Source organism: Terrapene carolina, unplaced genomic scaffold (genome assembly GCF_002925995.2).
Source record: "Terrapene carolina triunguis isolate 2854851 unplaced genomic scaffold, T_m_triunguis-2.0 Scaffold714, whole genome shotgun sequence".
Lineage (NCBI taxonomy): Eukaryota > Metazoa > Chordata > Testudines > Emydidae > Terrapene > Terrapene triunguis.
Window position 1 is genome coordinate 6728960 of NW_020665065.1, and position 24604 is coordinate 6753563.

At 41.5% G+C, this 24604-nt stretch overlaps 1 protein-coding gene across 1 annotated transcript in view; it reads left to right on the forward strand.

Moving 5' to 3' along the window:
- SSU72 (SSU72 homolog, RNA polymerase II CTD phosphatase) overlaps window positions 1-24604 on the forward strand; it is a 59525-nt gene that overhangs the window by 31288 nt on the left and 3633 nt on the right. The window contains exon 3 of the mRNA XM_024201679.3: window positions 21323-21462. Coding sequence (XP_024057447.1) covers window positions 21323-21462 — 140 coding nt within the window. The remainder of the gene's footprint in view (window positions 1-21322; window positions 21463-24604) is intronic.

A 24604-nucleotide genomic window follows, 5' to 3' on the forward strand; every position in this document is an offset into this window, starting at 1 on the left:
CACACACACACACACACACACACACACACACACACACACACACACACCATGAAAAGATGGGGGTTTTCTATTGTGTTTTAAACTTGGATTTTTTCCCCCTGACATTTTATAGATCTCAAAGATGAATACCCTGGAAAAGCACCTGTATATCTTGGAGAAAGCAGCATGATCTGAGGGTGAATGGACATAGTGGGGGAGATACTTTAGTTAAGAGCAGAATTAAATGGACATAATATTACTTACTGTCCTACCAGCTTTGGTTGTCCATTAGATCTCCCTAGCAAAGCAAGGTAGAACCAGGCTAGTGCTGGGGTGAGAAGCTTCCAAGGAAAATGCAAGGTGCTGAAGTGAGTCTAGTGGTGATTCACTAAGGATACTCTTTCTTCTGAATCAGTGCTGAAACACTGTCCCAAAAAAGTTTTAAAAGGTGCTGTGCTGCCTGAGGTGCCATTTCCTGAATGAAACCTAACTCTTGGGACTTGTTTACTTGAGTAAATTCTGCCCCGGTTTCTTTTCCCCTCTTCACTCCTGACCTTTTTAACGTCCCCAGTTGAGCTTTAGCTTTCAGCTCCGTTCTCCCTGCCGAGCTGTAATGGAGAGAGAAAAACCTTATCAGAGATGTTTCATGGCCTGGGGGGGGGGGGGGCTGGGGGGGGGGCTCCTGGCAGCGAGAAGTGGGAGCAGACTGAGGGAATTGGCCAGGGATAGGGAGGCTCACTTGCTAGCCTCCCTTTTATTTAGAAAACCTCCTTTGTGCCTCAGAGTCTGTTCACCTCCTCGTCAGAACCCCTAGAAAGTGTTGAATCATTAGGCATTCAAAAGGGCTCCCTTTCTGCACTTTCCATAAGAATATCCTGGCCAAATTCTACCTTGGGTAATGATATTCTGCCTCTCTCAACTCCCCCTATAGTTTCAATTGGCTATAGATACTCTTTACTTCCTCTCTTAAACTGTTGTGTAATGCTAATAAGCGGCTGTCATCTTCCACCTAAAGTGGCTGCCATTCAGCGGTGGGCGAAGTGGTTTCCTGTAGCTGGTTCGTAAAGCACTCTGGGGTCCACCTGGCTGGAGGATGCTGGCCTACTTTATTACATTCCTTTTGTCCTGGTCCTTGGCTGGGAGGCTGTGCTGAGTGGAGCTTGTGCTGTGATGTAAATTTAAAATTTTTTTTTTATTTTTTATTTATTTATTTATTTATTGATACTTGACACTGAAAGGCTTTAAACCCTTGTGTTGAAATTCTGGCTCCATGGAAGTCAACAGCAAAACTGATTTGAATTAAGTGGGGCCAAGATTTCACTCTTTGCTGTTTGTTCTTCGCTAGAAGACTCAGGTGTCTGAGAAACTGAGTTGAGGGGGGAAATTAATACTAAAAATTTGAATTTGAATAGTCTTTAAAAGGTCCAATTTTCTGCATATCAAAAAGTTTCCAGTCTTTTGCAGGAACGAGAGCTTACTAGAGAAGGGACTGTAAGATTCATTGATTCAAAACCTTAAAGAAAGTTCTCAAAGGCAACATTCACTACTAGATCCTTTTAAAATTAGACTCTTTTCTACAAGGACTGCATCTCACCTTTGCATTCATGTTAAAATGGAAAGACTATTAGGTTGGTATTTCCATTTCAAGGAGGCAACATTAACTGCAGGCTCCATTCAAGGATCAAAGAGTAGGTCTCCTTAAGATTTAAAAATACCATCAATCTGTTTTCTTGCTAAATTTTTACTCAAATACATTTCCTCTCTTGCCATAGTGAATCTCTGCAGCTCAGGAGTGTACCCTAAAAGATTCAGAGCCTGAGGTTCATTCATCTGTAAAACTGATGTTTAAGAAGTCTTTAAAAATCCTGCGAAGCAAATCTAAATTCCTTGATTGGTTGAATTTCAGTGATATCAAATGAAATGTATGTCAGCCAGGCCGCTTTGGATGGATGTACCTTTTTTTTTTTAGAAAACAGACCAGAAGGCAATCCATAAAAATAGCATGCTCAAAGTAAAGGTGAGACCTTAACCTAAGCTCACATCTACTCTGGACAGACAGTTAAGATCTTAAGGCAAGTTGCGGAGTTTGGCCTGATGAACTTAGCCAAAATGCTCCCTCTTCTCTCGTCTCTTGCTACTGCTGTTGAGGCAACATGCTATGCAATTGGTAAACTCCCTCCCTCCCAGGTTCTGTAGTTTGTAAAACACTCCTAAATTTCATTCTGAAGGATTCTAGAGTACAATATTTATTACATTCATGTATTCTAGAAACGTGTGTTAGATGCATTGCTCTGGTGGAAGCAAATGGCTCTTTTCTAAGCCAATCAGTGAAGCAGATCAGTAATGAACACCTTTTACGTTATTGCACCAATATCCATCCGGCAAAATAACTAACAACCCTACGTCTTCCCTTAATGCTGAGCTCCATAGAACCAAAGGTCGCTGGAGCAGTGCAACACTTTACTCTTCTAAAACTGGACAGCTCGTTAGCCTCTCTCCCAGGTAACTTGCACAGTGACTGCAGCTCCTCCTGGTCAGCTTGGTTCTCAAATACAAGTTCCCACTGCCTCTCTTCCCTGTTTCCACCTCTCCCTTCCAACCTTTCACCTTTATGCTCTTGCATCAGCTTCCCTCAGCTGCCACTGAGGCCTGGTCTACACTTAACTGTTTTGCAGGTGTAGCTATGTCAGTTAGGAATGTGGGGGGAAAGCACTCCCCTAACCAATATAGCTTTGTCAGCAAAAGCCTCAGTGTAGATGCAGTTCTACCAGCAAAACAGTTTTTTGCTGATATAGCTTAGTTTGTTTGCGAAACTAGTATAAGCTGTTCCAGCAAAAGAACTGTTCGCTGGGATAAGCGGTATCTCCACTAGGAAGGTTGGCCAGCATAGCAATATAGGCAAACCTTTTCTAATCGAGACAGGGCATGAGCCTCCTAGTTTCTCCACTCATGGGCTTTCTGAAAAGAGTTAAGGAATGAGAGGGTGACCCTTCCATCAGTCCTAGTGTAATTGAAAGTAATTACAATGGGCATTGGTTTGGTGACAGTATTTTGACAGTATTGAAACAGATTTCAACTAGTATCTTTGTTAGACCGCCAATTGGAACTGGTAATGGATCCTGTCTGATTCAAATCCAGCCCAGATTGGTTGTGTCCCCTAAGTGATGAGTGTTTAGTTTAAGGCCACAGCAAAAAAAAATTGGCAGTTTTAACAAGGACTGAATAGGGGAGAGGAGTTTATATACTACCATTTTTCCGCTAAAGGTGTCTCTTTCAAGTAAGCATTGGGGAAACTTGGGGGCAATGTGAGGGAAGCTTACACTGCTCTTTCCTTTGCTAACCTACTACTAGAGAAAGGATCTCAGTCTTCAGGACTGCCAGTAGTCACACTCAAGCCAATACAATTGCTAGGCCTGACTCTTCCTTTGAGGACGTGTCTACCAAGTCTTTACAATTAGGTTGGGTCCATTTGTAACAGACCTGTTAAAAAGGCAGCCCAGAACATTGCCATTCTATTTGATGTTTCCCCATAATTGTAGGCCAAGCCACTTCCTATTCTACCTTCCTAGCTTTTTGTGACTGTCTAGGATCTTAAACACATATCTGAGTATTCTGTCTTGAAGGCTTATCTGCAATCCATTTGCAGTGAGCGTGGGTTATTTTTCTGTATATGTAATGCTTATATGATGTCTGCCACTTGGTAGTATGAAGGGGCTTAGCTGTAGAACAGATTAATTTCCCTTCGGGCAGAGCTAGTCTCCCTGCTACCAACAGGATTCCTCCCCAGATTTCCCAAGCTAAGCAGCTACACACATATTCTCTAACTGTGCCTTGTGGGATCACAGCTTTTAGTTTTCCTGAAGCATCTAGTAACTTGCTGCTAGTACCCAACAATTCAAATCATAGGAGGTTCTTTTGGGAGACTCCCTGGGTAGTGAATTTGATTTACATCTCTGATCATCTGAGCCTTTATAGTTTCAGTGATTTAATCCTGCTATTCTTGCCACCAGAGACATGAAATGTTGAGCTCAAGAAAACCAAGCCTGTTGGCATATGCGCGTACGGAAGAGCAAGTGAAGCTTGAAATTTAATCTTTTTGATTAGTGGTTCAAATCACAAATGCAATGTGGAGTAAAGTATCCATACTCTCAAAGATGCAGGATACTGAAATTCGGAGTGAACTGAACAAAATTCCTCTGGCAATAAACTTGCATCTGAGGGAGGGTTAGGCATAAATTATATGTTCCCCTAAAACATGTTGAGAATAAACTTGTGTAACTTGTTTTGTGAGGCTCTGTGCAGGCAGATGTGATGGATGTCAGATTCAAAATAAGGTAAGATTTTTTTCAAAAGGGCCTAAGATGCCTGTCTCATTTTCAGAAGTGGCTTAGACAGTTAAGAGCCTAAGTTGTATTGACTTGAATGAGATCTAGGCTTCTAAGTCACATGGTGCTTTTGAAATTTTACCCATAACCTACATCATGGGAAGGAAGGAATCAGGAAGAGGGTAGGAGCAGGAAAAATACAGCCCTGACTCAGCCACATAGTGTCTGTCGTGCTTCTGGTGTGAGGCCCCAAAGTGCGTGGCTAGGCATGTGTGGGGAGCAGATTCAGTTTGGTTTTTAGATTGGAAGGACGATTTATACCGCAACAAGTGTCGGGGAAGTGGGGTGCTTGCTCTGTGCTTATAACCTGAATGTTCTGGCACTATTTTCCTTTATTCAGGGAGAGAGGCCCAGGAGTTCACAGGATCGTAGACTTTTATAGCAATTGATCATCATGCTGCATACTATATCTGGCAGTGTGAGTAGGAAGGGCTGTTATGGGAGTGGGAGGATATGTAATGCATTGCCAGTTGCAAATGCACATGCAGTGCTCTCCCAACAGAAAACAAGTTGGCTCAACAGTATTTTCCCCCCAAAAAAAGCCCCAAACAAAACATTCTATGTATGGAATTACCCCTGGCTTTGAAGCATTCTGCTTGATGATCTCTCCATTAATGTATGCTACCAGCATGTGTGCAAGAAGTGTCTGGAAGAGCTTCATGTTCCAGATAAAAGTGCTTAATCAGCTCTGAGAAATGTCTTTAAAAAGCAGCACTTTTTTCAGAAATGATTTTCTACAGTGAATTTCTGAGATAAAGGGCAGGCAGCAAATGGCTGGGTGCGATATAAATAGCATTATGCAAATGCCTGCAAACTATCCTCTAAACAGCCAAGGCCACGGCAAATTATGAACAAGTGGGGAAAAATGCTGTTAATCCTCTGATTAGGAATAAGATCTGTTGAATACCATATGGAGCAGCAGTACTCAAAGTATGTGCTTGCTAATGCTTTGGATGCTAACCTTTCCTGGAGGGAGGGGAGAGGAATGCAGCTGCACTGCAGAGTGGATGCTTTAGAGTGGTCCAACACAAGGTGGTTGAAGACAAACCTCTCCTTTCTCAACTGGCTATATCTCATTGCTGAAGCCCACTTGCTCTTGCAGTGTGTGGAAGAAAAATCTTAGGACTGTTTACAGTTAGATGTGGACTGAAGCAAGGCAGCTTAGAAATAAGTTGGCTACCTTTTTGGGCAAACAAAGGCAGAGATAAGGAGGGATCAATCTGTTCAAGAGGCAGTTTCTCAGCTGTTGCCCCTGGGTCCTGTGGCAGGGAAAGCGGTTAGACTATCATGCATTGTTGCTGCCCCGTGGAAGATTTGGCAGTCTCCAGCAACATTACAAGCATGTTCACAGCAGGAGTAGACCCATGCTAGCATTGAGAATTGATATGAAATGGGTTTGCTCTGAAAAGCATGTTATAAAAGTACTGTAGGCAACATAGGGTATTGGTGTATAACAAGTTTCTCAAAACTGAATCCCTCTCCATGCTGTTCAGGAAGTTGCTAGAACCCAGCCAACAGTAAGTATATTCAGATATGGTTGTCCTAGAACCTAGTGCTAGAACAGAACCTTATACTATTCTGAAAATCTCTTTGAAATTCCCTTGATATGTGCCCAAATCATCCTTTGCAACCAGAGCTTTTTTGGGGGGAGGGGAGGAAGGAATGTGGAATAGGGAAATGGATATCTCAGTTCAGCTGAGTAGTGATGAGTAGGTGTTGAGTTCCATGGATGCTCCTGTGGAGAAAAGTGTCAGCTGAAGCCAGCCTAGGTCTGCTCCTGGAATGATGCAGGCCTGTGCAGACTCTTAAAGCTGCCACATGCATGACAGGGCGCTGTTTGAAAAACTGGATTGGGAATGGGGAGGAAATAAGCCCTTGCTTCCCATATGCCATTTTCTAACCCATGCCACGTTACTCCCCTGCATTTATTCCCATCAGTGGGGTGAATGTGACTGTCCTAACTCATAGAATTTACTTCCAGAGACCTTTCCACGGTGGAGAGCAGTCTTGGACAGCTGAAACCAGTTTGAGGGATTGTGACTGTGCACAGAACCACACTCTCTGGTGACACTAAAAGAGTTACAAAAAGAAAATGCCACTGCTGCCTCGGAGAGGGAGGGGGTCAGCATCTGGGATAATTAGCCCACCCTAAAATCCTGCTATGCCCTACTGCCTCCTTCCCTTTACTCAGGCTTTAACATTGCCAGTAATCTACCCAGACATGGCCTTCCTTGTCCCTCCAGGCTCCCCTACCCTAAAAGAGAGCCTATCTTTGGTGTCTTCTACTATTGTCCCCTCACCCTGCCTCTTTGCTCCTCAGAACATAATCTTTTGGCTGTTTGACCACCAGAGGAAAGTCTGCCACTTATCTGAACCCTTGTGATGGGCTCCCTCTCTTCTCAGTTGCTTGATCCTCTGTGTTCATTCTCAACTCCCTTCCCACTGCTGCCAAGTTAGTGTGCCTCTGCATGCTGCTCGCTATTCGCTTGTCCGCATTCTGCAGTTCCCTCGCTAAGTGCTCAATGTCTGTCTGACTGGGGACCCCCCTCCCCATTACTGTAAATATCTTTTCCCACAGATGGGCTCTAGGGCACTGGGCGCTAACAAGCGAGCGGTGAGGGAAGCCTTGGGGCCCAGCAAGATGCTGCTAGGCATGCCGAGAAAAGAAGCAGCCATGGGATAGGGAGGGAATTTTTCCCAGTACAGCTTGGCTTTCGAAAACGCCCTGTTTTGCCTGCCCACCTTTAATGTGATATGCTGTGGTGCTGCTCTTGCTGTGATTCCCAGGAGTAAAAATCTACTGGGACACATTAGCACCATTACCACCGGCCAGCTGTGGGTAGAAAACAGCTTGCTCTAGGAGCTCTAGCAGTGCTGTAGGCCAGCAAGCAATGCAGCTGAGCCACACAAACTGTTGTTCTGCTCCTTTCAACTTTGCAGTGAAAAGGAAAAATCGAGTCATGAGGCAAGGGTGAGGGCAATTGTCCTCTTTGTAAATGACCCATGCACTAAGTTCACAGGCCAGTCTGTGCATAGTAAGGAAACAAAGAATGCTGTCCAGTGGGAAATGCCTTTTTATTAGCATATCCAGCTCATCTAACCCAGTGCTGGGTTGTTCCCTGGAAGAGGTGATTTTTGTCCCTGTCTGTGTTTATAAATGATTCCGGCAGTGGTGCTTCCACTATTTTCCTCAGGAGACTATTTCCCAGTCTAATAGAGCTCACTGTTACAAAGTGTTTCTCTGCTACTCAGCCTCAATTTTACCTTGCTCCGTTTCATCCCCTTACTCCTAGTTGCACCTCCACAGCCCTGATTAGGAGATCTGAGGGTTGCATTTTACTTGATTGTGATCACTCTCTCAAATCCGCACTCCCTCCAAGGCACTAATTTTAAAAGAATCAACGTAGGTTAAAATGCCAAATGCAAAAGCAATTGAGAAGCTTTCGCCAGTAGGAGCAATCAAAATTGTGCACAGCTGTTCTCTGTTAATAGGAAAGAAGGCCAAAGCTTAGCCCAGCATGGGCTAATCTTTTGTCCCTAGTATAAGGTGGGGGAAGTCTTTACAGGGCTTGGAACTTAGGTCCTATGTACAGCAGGAGCGCTGTACCATTATAGGAATTCCAGTGTACTAGATCTGCAAAGTGCTCCTAGTTTGGAGGCAGCTAGACTGGCAAAGCTGTGCTTTGTACCAGTATGTCAGTGACACCTAGCTCTTTTCATCAGTAGATCTCAAAGCGCCTTACAAAGGCAATCACTATCTTCCCCATTTCAGTCCTGAGGAGCGAAATAAACTATACCAAGACAAGTGCAGTTTTACCAGTATGGTATAGCTGTGTCTACACTCGAGACTTCTGCTGGCACAGCTATGTCCGTTAGGGATCACACCTCTTCCCACTCCTGACCAACCATGCTATGGTGTCAGAAGCCTGTAGTGTAAACATAGGCTCTGTTGACGAAGGCAGCAGAAAGACCACCCTGTCAAAGGTGATAGAGGGTAGCGAAGTTAGAGGCAAGACCTACAGGACGAGGAAGAGAGTGGTGAGACATGCTCCCTGGAGGTGGGTTACTGACCTTTTTAGAGAAGACTAATAATAATTAGAGCCTTTCACTTCTAGGTTGCCAATTTGAATCTTTTCCATATATCCCCAATGAACAGAAGTTGTTACTGGTTGTGGATGGTTTGGAGACCGGGGTGAAATGAGATGGGTGGCCAAGGCATTTCAACACAAACCACTACCATCATAATTGTCCCCTTCTCAGCAGACAGGATATGGACTGAACAGGCTGCGAAGACTAAGCCAGAGGCGGTCCCTCCAGAGCAAGGTTGAGCTGTACTGGGAATCCAGTCTTGCTGCTGCCCATTCAGTGGGTAAATACTGGATTTCATTCTCCTTGTTACGAGCACTAAGCAACAAAACATTACATTAAAGCTTAAACGCCACTGACATCACAAGGAGCATCTTAATCTCGCACCTATTCCCTGACCTAAACTGATAGGTCATCCTAAGGCTGACTGGGCAAACCAGATCGAGGTGGATTTGCATAATGAAAAGCTTTGCATTTTCATGCTGAATTTATTCATCCAATGCAATAGAATAAAATATGACCTCAGTCAGGCTAGTATAGGGAGTATGTTGGTTTAATTTGATCTTGAGTGTTCTTGGTTTTCCCCCCATGAAAACATGTTCTTTGAAAACCTGTTTTGTTGCCATTCCACCTGGTGGTGTGGCTTCCTTAAGTGAAGAATATCCTAGAACATCCCTGACAGGTATTTGTCCAACCTGTTCTTTAAAACCTCCAGTGATGGGATTCTGCAACCTCCCTTAAAGCCTATTCCAGAACTTATTCTACCCTTGTAGTTAGAAAGTTTTTCCTAATATTTAACCTAAATCTTCACTTCCTGTCACAAACTGTTGTGTGGTGCTACTGTGCACTACTGAACCGCTCCTGGCTGTAGTTAAGTGCAGGGTGAGACAATTCCTTTGGGTAGTTCAGTAAACACATTTTTCTGGTGCCTCACAAAAGCAGGATAAGTGTTGCATATTGTATTGTGTGATGTTTGAGAGTAAGAGAACCAAAGGTTATTTGAGTTGAAATGTGGAATCGTTGGACTGGAAGGAATCTTGAGAGGTCAATCTAGTCCAGTCCCCTGCATTCGTCCTACTTAGATCATTTCCAGGTTTTCATAGATTCTAGGACTGGAAGGGACCTTGAGAGGTCATCGAGTCCAGTCCCCTGCCCGCATGGCAGGACCAAATACTTATGAACAATTATGACCAAATACTTACAAACAATTAAACATACTTCAAGGGTCACAAGTTAGTTTAGGCCTAAAATTTAGATTTTTATTTTAAAAATATTACAAAAACTAAGATCAGTTAAAGGATTCCCATCATTTGTGATACAACTATATTTTGTTTAGTTGTAAACGTTCCCCTGCATTGATTGCAATCCAAACTTCGTAGCATTGCTAGCACATGATCCAGAAAAGCAAAGTAACTAATCTTATTTTCATTGCCCAAGTGGAGAGGAATATAAAAATCAAGAACTGGCATTAATGATGAGTAACCTTGATATTTTAATTTTATTTCCAGTGTTGTGTAAGGCATTGACACACACAAACTTTTCAAATGTGTTTTTTAACCCCAAAGTATCCCCTTTTGGTGTTTTAAGACACTCAATCTAATACTCAGAACCTGAGTTACGTTACACAATACAATGAGCTCTATGCACAAGAATTGCATAAATTTATGTTTAAAAACATGCAGTTTCCATGCATATTGAAGTGGATCTAGCCATATTCTTGCAATAGTAAATTACAGCAGGCTGCAGGTATGGAACGGGGGAGGGATGGATAGCTCAGTGGTTTGAGCATTGGCCTGCTAAACCCAGGGTTGTGAGTTCAATCCTTGAGGGGGCCACTTAGGGATCTGGGGCAAAAATCGGTACTTGGTCCTGCTAGTGAAGGCAGGGGGCTGGACTCAGTGACCTTTCAAGGTCCCTTCCAGCTCTATGAGATAGGTATATCTCCATATATTATAACTTTTAATCCTGATTCTTTTTCAGTCTTATTCCCTGGAGAAATAAGGAAGGCTCTTAAACTACTGGAAAGCTAGATCAGTGTTTTTTCTAGGTCCCCCGGAGGAAATGTTTGGTTTTTATTTCTGCTAATAGGACACATACACAATACAGAATTGATATTGTAAATAGTAGCCAGTTAGAAAGCGAAGATGATACCGTGGAAAAATGAGACCTTCAAATGCCATTCCAAACAGCTATAATTGGCTTGTCTGCATAGCAAAACAGAACATTTGGTTTCTGCAAGGAAAAATTATGGTATCTGTACCAGTATGTTGACTACTGTACCCAGAGCATGAGTCATTTGCATGTCAAATTTTTATTTGAAGATTTAAAAGCCCTGGGTGCCGGGGATAGCTATGAAAATATGTTTTCACGAAAAGTGTGTCCACTTCTTTGGAAAATGCAAAGTTAAAAGCTGGATACAATTTACCGAATAGTTTTTAATAAATAATCCCCAGTATGTTTTAGGTAGCGACAAACTTTCGTCTTAAATCAGTTGTGAATTCCTTGTTTAAAAGACTCATTTGGTAGGTGTATAAAATGGAACATCTGAAATACTTGGGTGGATTGAAGCTTAACTTGATAATATGTACAGGATGTTAACGAATACATGTCAGTAGTTGTACTTGTGCACTATTTGCATAGTGCCTTTTGTGGGCATGAGAAGGCTTTCTGGTATTAAACTGTGCACCATATTAAACTACATATTCAAACTCTGCTTAAATGCAGCCCCCTTTGAGCATTACCATGGTACCAACAGTGCTACGCAATGGGGCAAGAAATTAAAATTAGGGCTGTCAAGTGATTAAAAAAATTAATCGTGGATTAAACAATAATAGAATACCATTTATTTAAATATTTTTGGATGTTTTCTACATTGTCAAATATATTGATTTCAATTATAACACAATATAAAGTGTACAGTGCTCACTTTATTTATTAGAAATATTTGCACTGTAAAAAACACAAATTGTATTTTTCAATTCACCTAATACAAGTACTGTAGTGCAATCTCTTTATCATGAAAGTTAAACTTACAAATGTAGAATTATGTACAAAAAATAACTGCATTCAAAAATAAAATAATGTAAGACTTTAGAACCTACAAGTCCACTCAGTCCTATTTCTTGTTCAGCCAATGGCTCAAGACAAACAAGTTTGTTTACATTTGCAGCATTTACATAATGCTGCCCACTTCTTGTTCACAATGTCACCTGAAAGTGAGAACAGATGTTCTCATGGCACTGTTGTAGCCGGCGTCGCAAAATATTTACATGCCAGATGCACTAAAGATTCATATGTCCCTTCATGCTTCAACCACCATTCCACAGGACATGCATACATGCTGATGATGGGTTCTGCTCTATAACGCTCCAAAGCAGCATGGACCAACGCATGTTCATTTTCATCATCTGAGTCAGATGCCACCAGCAGAAGTTGGATTTTCTTTTTTGGTGGTTTGGGTTCTGTAGTTTCTGCATCTCAGATTTTGGAAGGCACTTCAGATTCTTAAACCTTGGGTCGAGTGCTATAGCTATCTTTAGAAATCTCACATTGGTACCTTCTTTGCATTTTGTCAAATCTGCACCGAAAATAATCTTAAAATGAACAACATGTGCTGGGTCATCATCCAAGACTAATATTATAACATGAAATATATGGCAGAATGCGGGTGAAATAGAGCTGGAGACATACAGTTCTTCCCCAAGGAGTTCAGTCACAAATGTAATTAACGGATTATTTTTTTAACGAACATCATCAGCATGGAAGCATGTCCTCTGGAATGGTGGTCAACGCATGAAGGGGCATACGAATGTTTAGCATATCTGGCACGTAAATACCTTGCAACGCCGGCTTCAAAAGGTCCATGCAAACGCCTGTTCTCGCTTTCAGGTGACATTGTAAATAAGAAGTGGGTAGCATTATCTCCCGTAAATGTAAACAAACCTGTTTGTCTTAGCGATTAGCTGAATGAGAAGTAGGACTGAGTGGACTGCTAGGCGCTAAAGTTTTGCATTGTTTTATTTTTGAGTGCAGTTATGTAACAAAAAAATTCTACATTTGTAAGTTGCACTTTCATAATAGAGATTGCATTTGTATGAAGTGAATTGAAAAATAGTTTTTTATTTATCATTTTTACAGTGCAAATATTTGTAATAAAAAATAATATAAAGTGAGCAGTGTACACTTTGTATTCTGTGTTGTAATTGAAATCAATATATTTGAAAATATTAAAAAAATCAAAATATATTTCAATTGGTATTCTATTGTTTAACAGTGCAATTAATTTTTTAACGACTAATTTTTTGAGTTAATCGCGTGAGTTAACTGCAATTAATCGACAGCCCTAATTAAAATAGAATATCCTGTCCAACTATGACAATGGCTTCTTATGCTGGAAAGGGCTGGCAGAGTGAAGTACCCATGGCATGTATTGCCCTTGCCTCTTCATGCTGCATGCCATAAACACATGATTGTCTAGCTGTGTCTGAAATTTAAATGCATCAGACACTACTGCTGTTTATATTAAAGTTTAGTTGGCCTAGGAAGATGATCTGTGCATTGTTGTCTGTGTGCCAACTCTAATTTAACTAGAGCTCTGTGGCTCAGATGCTATTGAAATCTCTATGAAGAAACAGATTATGCTTAATCCAGTTGCACAAAGAATGAATAGTACATGAATTAATGGAAAACTCAGAGTATTGGCTGCACAGTTTAGTGTTCTATTCCTCCTTCCCTCACTTAACTCCCATCCCCCGGCATAACTGTACAACCCCAGTTTTATTTCCTGTTCCTCCCATTTCATTGTCCTCAGACCCTCCTTAGTTACTTAATCAAAAGTAACTTGTGGCAGTGCCTTGAAGCTCTAGTCATGGACCAGGACCCCATTGTGTGAGGAGTACCAACACACCACAAAAAAGACAGTCCCTCCCCCAAAGAGCTTACAATCAAAGTAGTGACCCAATAAAGTTGCCAGTGTCTGAGCTATGCCATTGTTCAGACCCAGGGCTGTTCCTTTTGAAGGTGAAACCATTTTCTTTGTGCATTAAGGGCCTAAATTTTCAAAAACTACTAGTTATTTTAGGTGCCCGACTTGATACTCCAAGGGCGGATGCTAGGCACTGTCTGAAAATCAGGCCTCTAAGACGTCTGAAGTTAGTCATGCAAAATCACTGGTCACTTAAATTTAGGCCTTAGAATTCATAGAATCATAAAGTAAACATCCAAGGGCATTTGAGGGAAAGGAACTTTTTTGGCTGTATCTTACTGCTACATCTATTCTGTACATAAATTGTGCATGTAAAATGCTCAGTTAACCATAGAACGTCTGAGACTATGAGCAGACAAAATAGGTGGGTGGAGTCTAAATGCAAAGTCCGTTGCATCTGGAAATGGATATGAAGAATGTCCTTTGTTTAGGAATGGTCATGTTTTAAGAAGGGGGAACTGTGAAGGTCTTTACAGCTAAACCATATAACCAGCCAGTATTTTTTACTGTCCTCTCTGTATAAGAAGTTTTTTGTCCCACGTCCATCAATATGGAATTTGACCACCCTACACAGCAACAATTGTCTACAACTACAGTGTCCTTCCAGCTGTGTTTCATACAGGATTCTCTCTGGGTTTTGATAGAACGGGTGACTCATTCTCCCCACTTTATTTATAATCAGAGGGGGAAATGAGCCCAAAGAAAAATGGAACAATTGATTTGGAACACCTTTTCCTGACCTATTTTATATTGCGTTTGAAATGGACTTTTTTCTTTACTGTTACAAGCATTGTTACAAGAATTGCCTGCTTATATAGAAGTAGTTCTTGCCATGGTCTGGCTGAGGTAGCACAGGAAACCATATCCTATGACACTGGCAAGAATAACCTTTTATTTTTTTATAGTAACTTCCCTATTTTAATGCTTGTGAAAGGTGCTGGGATGAAAGTCCTGGAGACGGAAGCCTTTATCCACAAAATGTACATTATGGCCTTTAGCTTCCTCCGCCTTGGTTCCCCCCACCAATGTGCTTCAGTCCTTCTCTGAATGGCCCACATCCATAGGTGGAAGAGGAGTTCAGTTGCTGTTCTTGGTCTCTTGAAGACTGTTCACAATGGGTCCAATGGCGAGCGCTGATAGGTGTGGTTTTGTTTTTGTGTGTGTGTGTGTTTTGCAGCGTGGCTACCTACGTGTTGAAAACTTGACTAGAAGCTCCCATTCTTTCCCTGTTGGCCATCAGAGGGTGGTAACTTCTGGCAACCTAATGGTGTAGAGCTCCCTATTTCATTACTGACTCACTGAGTCATCTAGTTCCCCTGTAACTCTTTTCTTTTTTAAACTAACAGGATGTTAGTGTAAGAACGTCATCCCTTTTCATTGCAAGGTAAGATTATACAGAGTTGGTTTCATTTAATTAGGATTGTCGTCATGCTGGATTTAATAAATACATAGCAAAGTTTAGTATTAATTAATGTAACTGACAGGACTGATAAAAGCATGTGATAGGCTCATTTTGTGAACACATCTGCTAATGTACTTAAGTCCTGACTTGCAATACTCCTGCTATTCTACTTCCATGCCTTCCCCGATCAGAGATTCCCAGTGATGTCACATTGCAGGACAGTTTTGGGAGTTGGACTAATGTTTCATTGTTAAAGGGAAGTTTACTAGGCGGCTGTACTATTTAATACACAATATGTCTGTATATTTCATAGAACTGGGAGGGACCTCGAGAGGTCATCTAGTCCAGTCCCCTGCACTCAAGGCAGGACTAAGTATTATCATCTCCCTTTTTCGGGTGCTTGCCCTTCACAGTGCAGTAGTAGGTTAATGCATGAGGAAAAATAATAGCATTGGGTTAGATCTTTCAAAAGCCATTTTTGCTGATTTCTGTGATCAAACCCTTTCACACTTCAACAGAGGGGCAGATTTTGATCTCAGTTACCCTGATGTAAATTTGGGGTAACTCCCCTTGAAGTTAATGGAGTTAATTGCTTCTGATTCCCCCTGGTGTGAAGTGAGGAATCTGGCCTCACTTTGGGATGTCCAGAACACACACATTCTGCGGTATCTGAAAGTTCTCTAACAATCTAAGTCTCTTGTCTCAGCAAACTTTGCACTCTTTTTTGCCATGCAAAGTGCTTACAAGAAATCTGCCACCATCAAGTGCATGACTTTTTCCTAATCCTAACACCAAAAGAATGGGCTCTGTTCAGGCTAGCTGCTTTCTGTGCTCCAAATATCACTAGAATATCTGATGCCCTGGCCAAGATCACAGCTTCGCTGTCGCCTCGCTACAAAGTAAAACTAGAGTTTTACATCATTGTGAGCTTGTATGGTGGTAATCCCCATCCCCCCCTTTACTCACAGGTGGCAGTTTCCCTTTAAGGCCACCTTGTCTTTGTTCCTGACCTTCCTTTTCTCTTATTGTCCCCTTGTGGTTCCATATATGAAGTGTACTCCAGTTAAAATCCTAATCCCTGAAAATGGTACCCACAGGTTTAGAGTTGGGTTAGGTTTTACCTACAGCTGTGCAGGTGCATCTTTTATGTGGGAGAGAATAGAAAACATCTGGATGCTGACACCAAGTCAGCTTCTGAGGGATCTCTTCCATTTAATGCAGCTTGACTTAGCATTGCTTCCAGGGTCTGAGTGTGAGGCTCACAATGACTTCTGTCCTCTGTGATGGTAATGTGCATTTCCTTAAAATCTCTGTATTTCCTTGTTCCAGAATTGTCAATGGTCAACTATACGGGAACCATACAGAACAGTGTTATCCCACTCTCAGAGAAGTTTGCACTAACACAGTATTTTATGTCTCCGATCATGCTATTTTCACGAAGAACAGAATATTACTCTTACTAGACTCCTTTGTAATCTTTGGGGAGAGAACCTAGCCTTTAGTACGATCGACTATGCTCTAACTTTTTTTCTTAAATTTTAACTTCTGAAATAGAATTTAGAATAACTACAGTTCTCAAAGGTGGTGAATAACTTTATTGTGGTATAAACATAAACAGAGAGCCTGGCTTTAACACATTCAAGCCATACATTTTTTTGGTTTGTTAAAAAAACAAACAAAAAAAAAAAAAAAACCCCAAACCACTGTATCTGTATTTTATTACATGATTCACTCTGTTTAAACATGTTTAGTACAACTTTTGAAATAGTTGCAAATCATAGACCTATAAATCCTTAGGCTGCTGGAAAACTTCAAATGGGGAATTGGGAATACGAAAAAAGACACACATCTAACTGGTTAGAAGCACAAAGTAGTAAGAGAGAGAGATTACTGATACTTGGATAAAGCGAACTTCTTTAAATTTTTAATGAGAAATTTGTCAGGACGAATAGCAGAAATACATCTTTTAGATAATTTATTGAAATAGGAAGCAAAGATATTTAGATAAATTTAGAATTTAGAGAAATGTTTGAGATAAATGTTTGCATGAAGAAAATTCCAACTGAGAATGTGTAAAAGGCTCAGGTTATTCTGCAATGCCTCATTCTCCTTACACTGGTTTAACGTCGGCACAGTTCCACTAACTGCAATGAATTTACTCCAGTTTTACATTCATTTAAGTGAGGAGAGCAGGGCCCGTTACGTAAGAAGAGAGACAATGCAGCAACAATAGGATGGGAGAACCCAGCAGCTCAGGTCGGCCACTGGCAGTGCTTCCTGCTAAACAAATCCAATATAAATGCAGTCCTGTAGAAGTTATTTTGGGTGGGTGTTCAGAGAAAGTGATGGCTTGATCCAGTTTTCTTAATCAAATCACCATGGTTTGGAAGCCCAAGACTGTTTTAATATTTTAGTAGCTGACTAAACCTTAAAATGATAGGACGTTGCTGCACTGTTCAGAGTTGGCTACAAAGAATCCCTGTTGATGTCTTAAATACTTGTGCCAGTACTGTGTAGCACAAGTGTCCTCTTACTATACAACACATCTTGACATCAGATTCTAAGCCACCTTCTGTGCTGCACATAAGAATAGCTCCTTTAGTGTGGATGAAAGCATGACACTGGTAGACTAGAAGCTGTGTTTGAGAGGAATAAGAAAAGGAGGTGCCAGCGTGACATGTAACCTAAACGTGTTCAGGCAGGTACTTCCCCTGGCTTTGGCATCGAGCTAGATTTTGAGGTGGGAATAGTCTGAGCTCCGAGTTGTCTGTTCAGCGCACACACTGCCAGCTGTGCTGAATTGCTTGTGAGGGTTTAAGATACATATTGCTAACTATAAGGATTGAAGTAAGACACTCACTTTGCTGAGGACTTGCCTGTATATATCTGCCAACTAATACTGATAGCACCGATATTGTATATCTCTCTGTTTGAATTCTATGAGTTGAGAGGTTATAAATAAACTGATGAGAGGGGCAAACAGTGGGTCGGCTTACTCTTGTTTGGGACAATCCACTGGGTGGGAGGACAGAGTATAACCTTCTATGAGATGATCTCTTTAAAAACAAAACCTAGTTTAAAGTTGAGTTTGTTTTACTGTTCATTGTGAGCTTTTTGGCTTTGTGTGGAATAAGTGGAGGACAGCTGATGAGTTGAGTTCTTTAAATTTTACAGACCTAAAGAGTTTCTCCATACCAAGAAATGAACACAATACATCTTTAGTAAAATTGAGAGACTGCTCATCTAAATAGCTTGTGTCCTATTCACTAAAAATTAGTACGTAGTGCTGAGGGTATTGGAGAAATTAGGTGCGCATGCAGGCAACATTTTCTGACTAGAATCAAACGCATTTGAGCCTAATTCTAATCATGCTTCAGTTTCACCCTTGTGGGATTCCATTGACTTCAGTGGAGTTAGTGGTATGAGATCAGAATCAGGCCCATTATAAAAGATGGTGGGATCAAGGATGTAAAATGGACATAATATAGTTGACAAGCAGTGGTTTGTCTTGGTTGAAAACATCCTGGAGAAATGCATATGCTTCTAGTGTTGACTTGCTGAACATCATAGTGGTGAGATTGCTGCTGTAGCTGAGAGCCAGCATTGCTGTTCAAAAGTCAAAGGAAAAGTGTGTGGATACCATCTGGAGAGGTGGTTATGCCAAAAAATTTGTCTAGAATGCATAGGGTAGGAGACGGTGGGGATGGGACACTGGGCAGAAGAGGAAGGTCTGACTCAAATGATTCTCAAGATATCTGGGCAAGCATAGTGGAGGTAGTGACAGAAGTGTCAAACCATCAAGGCATATTGAAATTCACCCCAGCTTGTGATGAGGGAAAGAAAAGGATCATGAGTACATAATGCAAACACTCACCATTACCACCTCCACTCGTTGAACGTGTGGTATGGTTGTTTTTTCAGGTGCAGTGTGTATAATAAGAGCTATATGAAAATGGCACAAGTCTTAAAATACTTGTTTCTTGCCTCTTATTCTGTATTCTCCCAGGGGCCATCTGCCTGCAAGTAGCTGTAAGTTGGCAGAAGAGGTAAAACTTGACTGTGTGGGCTTTTTAGTAAATTTAATTCCCTGCCTTAGTGTTCTAAAGGACAGATGCCAAAGACATATTTTATCTTAGAAAGGAAACATACCCAAAAGCAGCTGATATTGTGCCAGAGCATGTGATTAAGAGAGTGTGTAGACAGAAAAATCCAGGACCAGATGGGATCCAACTCAGGATCCTGAAGGAAGCAGAAATTGGGGGCATACCTGATAGATTGGAGAGTAGAAGGAAAGCATATGTTTTAGGCACGTCCGGGGAACTAACGTCCATTAAAACAGAAGGATGATAAACATGGACTCCCAAAAGGAAGAATGTGGGTAGTAAATCCAGTGGAGCTTTTCAAGGATGTAACCAAGAGTGACCTGGTGAAACTATGGACCTAGTAAGTGCTGCAGAACTATTTGAGTAGATAACTAATTGGCCATTGTAGACCAATCCTAATCCCATGTGGAAGCGTTTTTGAGAAAGGGATAGCCAAAGCTTGGGGGAGTGATTTTCGTTAGTGATCTGGAAGAAGGAAACATGCAGTGAGATGACAATTGGCTGAGGATATAAAAAGGGCAGCACCAGTCTTTCTTTTGAAGAGCAAAAGACATTCAGAAGAATGTTGTCTTTGTTAGGCAAGTGGTCTGGACAATACACTGCAGAGAATGTAAGCTGATAGTGAGAGACCAAAATAATAAAAATAGAATATCTACTCTATATACAGCAGAACACTGAGTAGGCAGAGGAGCTGGGGTTAATTTTTAATGCAATTCAAAACTTTTATTTTATGTTTTATTAAACATCAGAGTTCAGGAGGGCTTAGGTGAGCACCTGTAGGTTAGAGGAAGTGACTTCATGCAGTTCCTTCAACAGCACTTGAGAATGGATTTGGGATAGTCTATAGATCCAGTTACCGAGGCAGCAGAGGGGAATTTTAGAACTCGCAGGATAACCAAAATGAAAGATACAGGGATTTGAGTCCTAAATTATTTCAAAGATTTAGAAACTAGGTCTGTGTTCTTTAGAAAAGAAGTTAGAGGGGATCGGGGAGGAGTATGAATCTGTAAAGAATGCAAGAATGGATAGCTCACTTCAACGTTTGCAAGTTTCAAGATCAGAAAGGGTCTGGCTACTAAAGAGGGGAATTCCTATACACAAAAATCACACATTTGTAAATGGTGCATCTTTACACTGTTAATAACTAGTGCAAACTTGCATTCTCCAAAGACTTGTTTGTAAGTATCACTGCTTCTTCTAAGGTGAGAAGAGAGATGTGCATTGGCTAATAGGTTTTCTTCTATCCACACATTTTTTGGTGTTCCTAATCCACATCTGAAACTTTGCCTCCAGATGGGGTTTTGCCTAAGGGGCTTTAAGTTTGGTTCATTACCTTCAGAAAATACCTATTTTTTAGAAATGGAATGTCTGGAAATAAATGGTCTTTCACCAAGGTTTCAAATTATAGCAAGACTTTGTATGTTGAACAGTTTAAAAAAAAAAAAAAAAAAAAAAAAAGATAAATCCCAGAGGCCTGATTCTGCAGTGGTTTGACAAAAAGCCTAAATGAGCCACAGGTTAAAATGGCCCTGTATGCTGGCGCATCTTACTGAAACCACATATTTCAGAAGCCTGGGAAGATAATGATGGTGTTGACAGCAGTATGTCCCATTCCTGTATGGAATTGGAATGCAGTGTGTGAATCCTGGCCCTGAGATTATTCATACCACTGAAATAGATACTAAGCAGCAGATGAAATTCATCCCTTTCATATGGAGACTGTATAAAGTTCCAATAAGCATAAATCACTGTCTTTCTCCAGCACACCCAGGCTTGGTGACATATTTTCAAGGCACTTTTCTCCTTTGGGTTTTTTAATTCCCATAGGAAGATCGGTTATAAAAACACAGTTCTGAGTAGGTCCCACACATGTTTGCAACTAGCATTAAGAGCACAATATGACTGGCTTTTAACATACAGGCCCTGACTGTTGGAAATATTGTAAGCAAACAGACACACGTTTTTATGTATATAAAACGGGTACATGTTGTTAATTGTTCAAGTATTGTGGCTACAGAACTCGCTCCATAAAAGACAGAAGTTTCTTCATTTTCAGAGAGCCTTCGAGGGTCATCTTTGCCTCCGTACTGACAGTAATAGTACATTTCTGTGAAGGTGGCTGTGTATTCCAGAGACTCTAAGAAATTTTCCGGAGTGGGTTGTCTTTCCAGCTTTTAGGAGATTGCTGTAGAGTTCAGTTAAGTTCATTGACCTTTATCTTTTCAAATAGGAGACAACTTTTAGCTCTTCCTTGGGTTTTTTTTTTTTGGTCCTAATTATTAGCTTCTAAGCAAATAAAGGCAAATAAAGAGTAATGGAAGCATTTACTTTACTGAAAGAACAAAAAATTACTTTCCAAGTTACTTAACTCTAGAAACTTCAGATATACACAGAATGGGATTTTACACATGTTGGACAGAAATAAGCGAATCAAGCCACGACCAGAAAGATTCCAGAACTGCAAAGATGTGTTTGATCTGATTCTAACTTGTGAAGAAAGAGTCTATGATCAAGTAGTAGAAGGTAAGGACCTTGGATGGTTAAAATAAGTTTATTTCAATTACCCTTTTAGTCCCTCTCAAATTGGAAACATCTGTATCCAACCCATCTGGCATCAGCTGGAAGATGCATCTGGGAAAAGACTTAGCAGTCCCTTATCTGGGGTCAGATGTGTCACAAAGGTGATGGCTAGCTGGGAAAATGCCAACTATATCTGTAAAAAATGTTAGTGGGTTGTGCACGTGCCATCAAAACAGGTAAGGGGTTGGTGGGATTGGAGGAGCTATCCTGAAGGTCAAGTATATTTACAGACTAAGATTCCAAATGCTTCTGAAGACGGAAACCCAGCAGGTTGAATATGGTGCATCCTGCCTTTATGGAGTGGGTGTCGCCTTGCAGGAGAGAGATGCAAGACAACCCTCCTACCTACTTTCCCTGAAAGCAGAAGTTGCCATTTGCAAATGAGTCCATACAAAAGTCTAGGTGTGTCAGTTGCCCCATCTCTACTACAGTTCAGACGACGTTAAGAGGCTCTGGCATAACTATGGCGAACACCGGTTCAGTGTGTCCACTCAGCAGTGTCTCACCAGCTAGGTTGGCCTGTCCACATCTCCATAATACATAACTGTCTGGGTCTGTTGGTTCTAGGAGAGCTGCCTAGATTTTTCCCCAGATTACTGATTCATCTGAAGACTGCCAGGGGCAGAGGGTTGTGGGTGTTCTTCTCATAGAGCACTGCACCATGTGATATCCCTTCCTCCCCCCATGCAAATCCTGGCAGTGGGAAGACTCATAGACTTTAAGGCTGATCATCTAGTCTGCCCTCGTGCACACTGCAGGCCACAGAACCCCACCCAGCCACTCCTGGAATAGACCCCTAACCTCTGGCTGAGTTACTGAAGTCCACAAATCATGATTTGAAGACTTCAAGTTACAGAGAATGCACCATTTACATTAGTTTAAACCTGCAAGTGATCCATGTCCCATGGTGCAGAAGAAGGCAAAACGCCCCCAGAGTCTCTGCCAATCTGACGGGGGGAATATTCCATCACAACCTTATCTGGCAATCCGTTAGACCCTGAGCATGTAGGCAAGACCCACCAGCCAGACACCTGGAAAATAATTTTCTATAGTAACTCAGAGCCCTCCCCATCTAGTGCCCGATCACCGGCTGTTGGGGATATTTGCTACTAGAAGTCACAGAAGGGCTACGTGCCACTGTAGGCAGTCCCATCATACCTCCCCTCCATAAACTTATCGAGCTCAGTCTGAAGCCGGTTAAGTTTTTGCCCATACTGCTCTCCTTGGAAAGCTATTCCAAGGCTATTAGAAACCTTCACCTAAACTTGTTAATGCTCAATTTATATCCATTTGTTCTTGTCAGCATTGGCGCTTAACTTAAGTAACTAGTCTCCTACCCTGGTATTTATCCCTCAGATATATTTATAGAGAGCAATCATATTTCCCCCCAGCCTTCTTTTGGCTAGGCTAAACAAGCCAAGTTCTTTGAGTCTCATCGTAAGGTAAGTTTTTTCCATTCGTCTGATCACCCTAGTAGCCCTTCTCTACCTCTTTCCATTTGAATTTTTCTTAAACATATGAGAGACCAGAATTGCACACAGTATTCCAGATGAGGTCTCACCAGTGCCTTGTATAATGGTACTAACGCTTCTCTATCTCTATTGGGAATATCTCGGCTGATGCATGCTAAAATTGAATTAGCCTTTTTCACGGCTGCATCACGTTCATGGCTGATAGTCAGCCTGTGATCAACCAATACAACAGATCTTTCTCCTCCTTTGTTGCTTCCAACTGATAAATCCCCAGCTTATAGCAAAAATTCTTGTTAGTCCCTAAGTGCATGAACTTGCTCTTTGCGCTATTAAATTTTGTCCCATTGCTATTACACCAGTTTTTAAGGTCATCCAGATCTTCTTAGCTAGCTAGGCATGGTTAGAGGGTCCCATCTGCATTTCAGCAGACCTGCATTAGAGCCCAGTTACTGCCTGACAATCATGTTACAACCCTGTCCGTAAAGCAGGTTTGAAGCAAGGTATGCCAAAACAGTCAGAAGCCATGGGCTAACTGTGTTGCGTGTGGATATATGGAGTCAGCTCCATTACAACCTGATTATAAACTTATTTAAAACCATAGCATGGATGATCCTATAGTCTGAGCGCTATCTCCAATGCTTAATGGTATCAAGAAATGTTACGTCTGGTTTTTTTTTTTTTTTTTATTGAGAGAAGTGGAAACTGGTTCATGTCACACTAAGTAAGCAACCATTCAGTTGCGTAATAGTGAATGCTTAATACTTACACAGCTCTCTCCATGGTAAAGGCCTTTAAACAATCCTTATAATGTGCTAGAGAGGTAGAGACTTGCTATCCCCATCTTGTAGATGGGGTAAACAAAGCCAAGAGGTGACATGCCCAAGGAAATGGAGATTCAATCGCTTTCTTGGTGGTTCTTTCTCAATTGAAGCCATCTTTACCTGTTTCTCTTAATGCTGTCACAGAACAGCTGCCACTGTTGACAGGGCCCAGCTGAGTGTGCCAGAGGGGCTGTTGGAGAATCTTGAGGAGCCATGGGCATGCACCTCCTCACACTGACAGCTAATGCAAATGTAACGGTGCTTAGAAGTGAGAGCGGAGGCAGGAATGGAGCAGTGTAGCCAAATCACTAGAGGAGCTTCTGCTGGAACTGTTGCCCTGCATTTATCTTTGGTCAGCATTGCCATCACCAAATATGAAGAACGCATTCTGGTTTCATTAGAAGTCTCTTTATTACTCCACAGGAGACAAAGTTCCTGTATTAAACATCCCTACAAATACTGTCCCTTAATATTCAGTGTGCTTGGCTCCAGCCAATGGTAAAATTAGCATGGGGAGTATGAATATACAGTATAGATGTAACAGTGCTTTGCACTTACATGGTGCTTTTTCGAGGGGGATTGTCCCCATGTTACAAATGGGGGAAATGAGCACCATGAGGCTAAATCATTTGCTTGAGGGTATGCAGTCAGTGTCTGTACCAGGAACAGAACCCAGCCTCCTGGATAACCATTCAACATGCAATATCCCACAAATGGTGAGGAGTTATCTTTAAATTCATAAAGCAGCCAACCAAATCCAGTATCTCTTATGTTTAAATAAAAGTTTTTGCC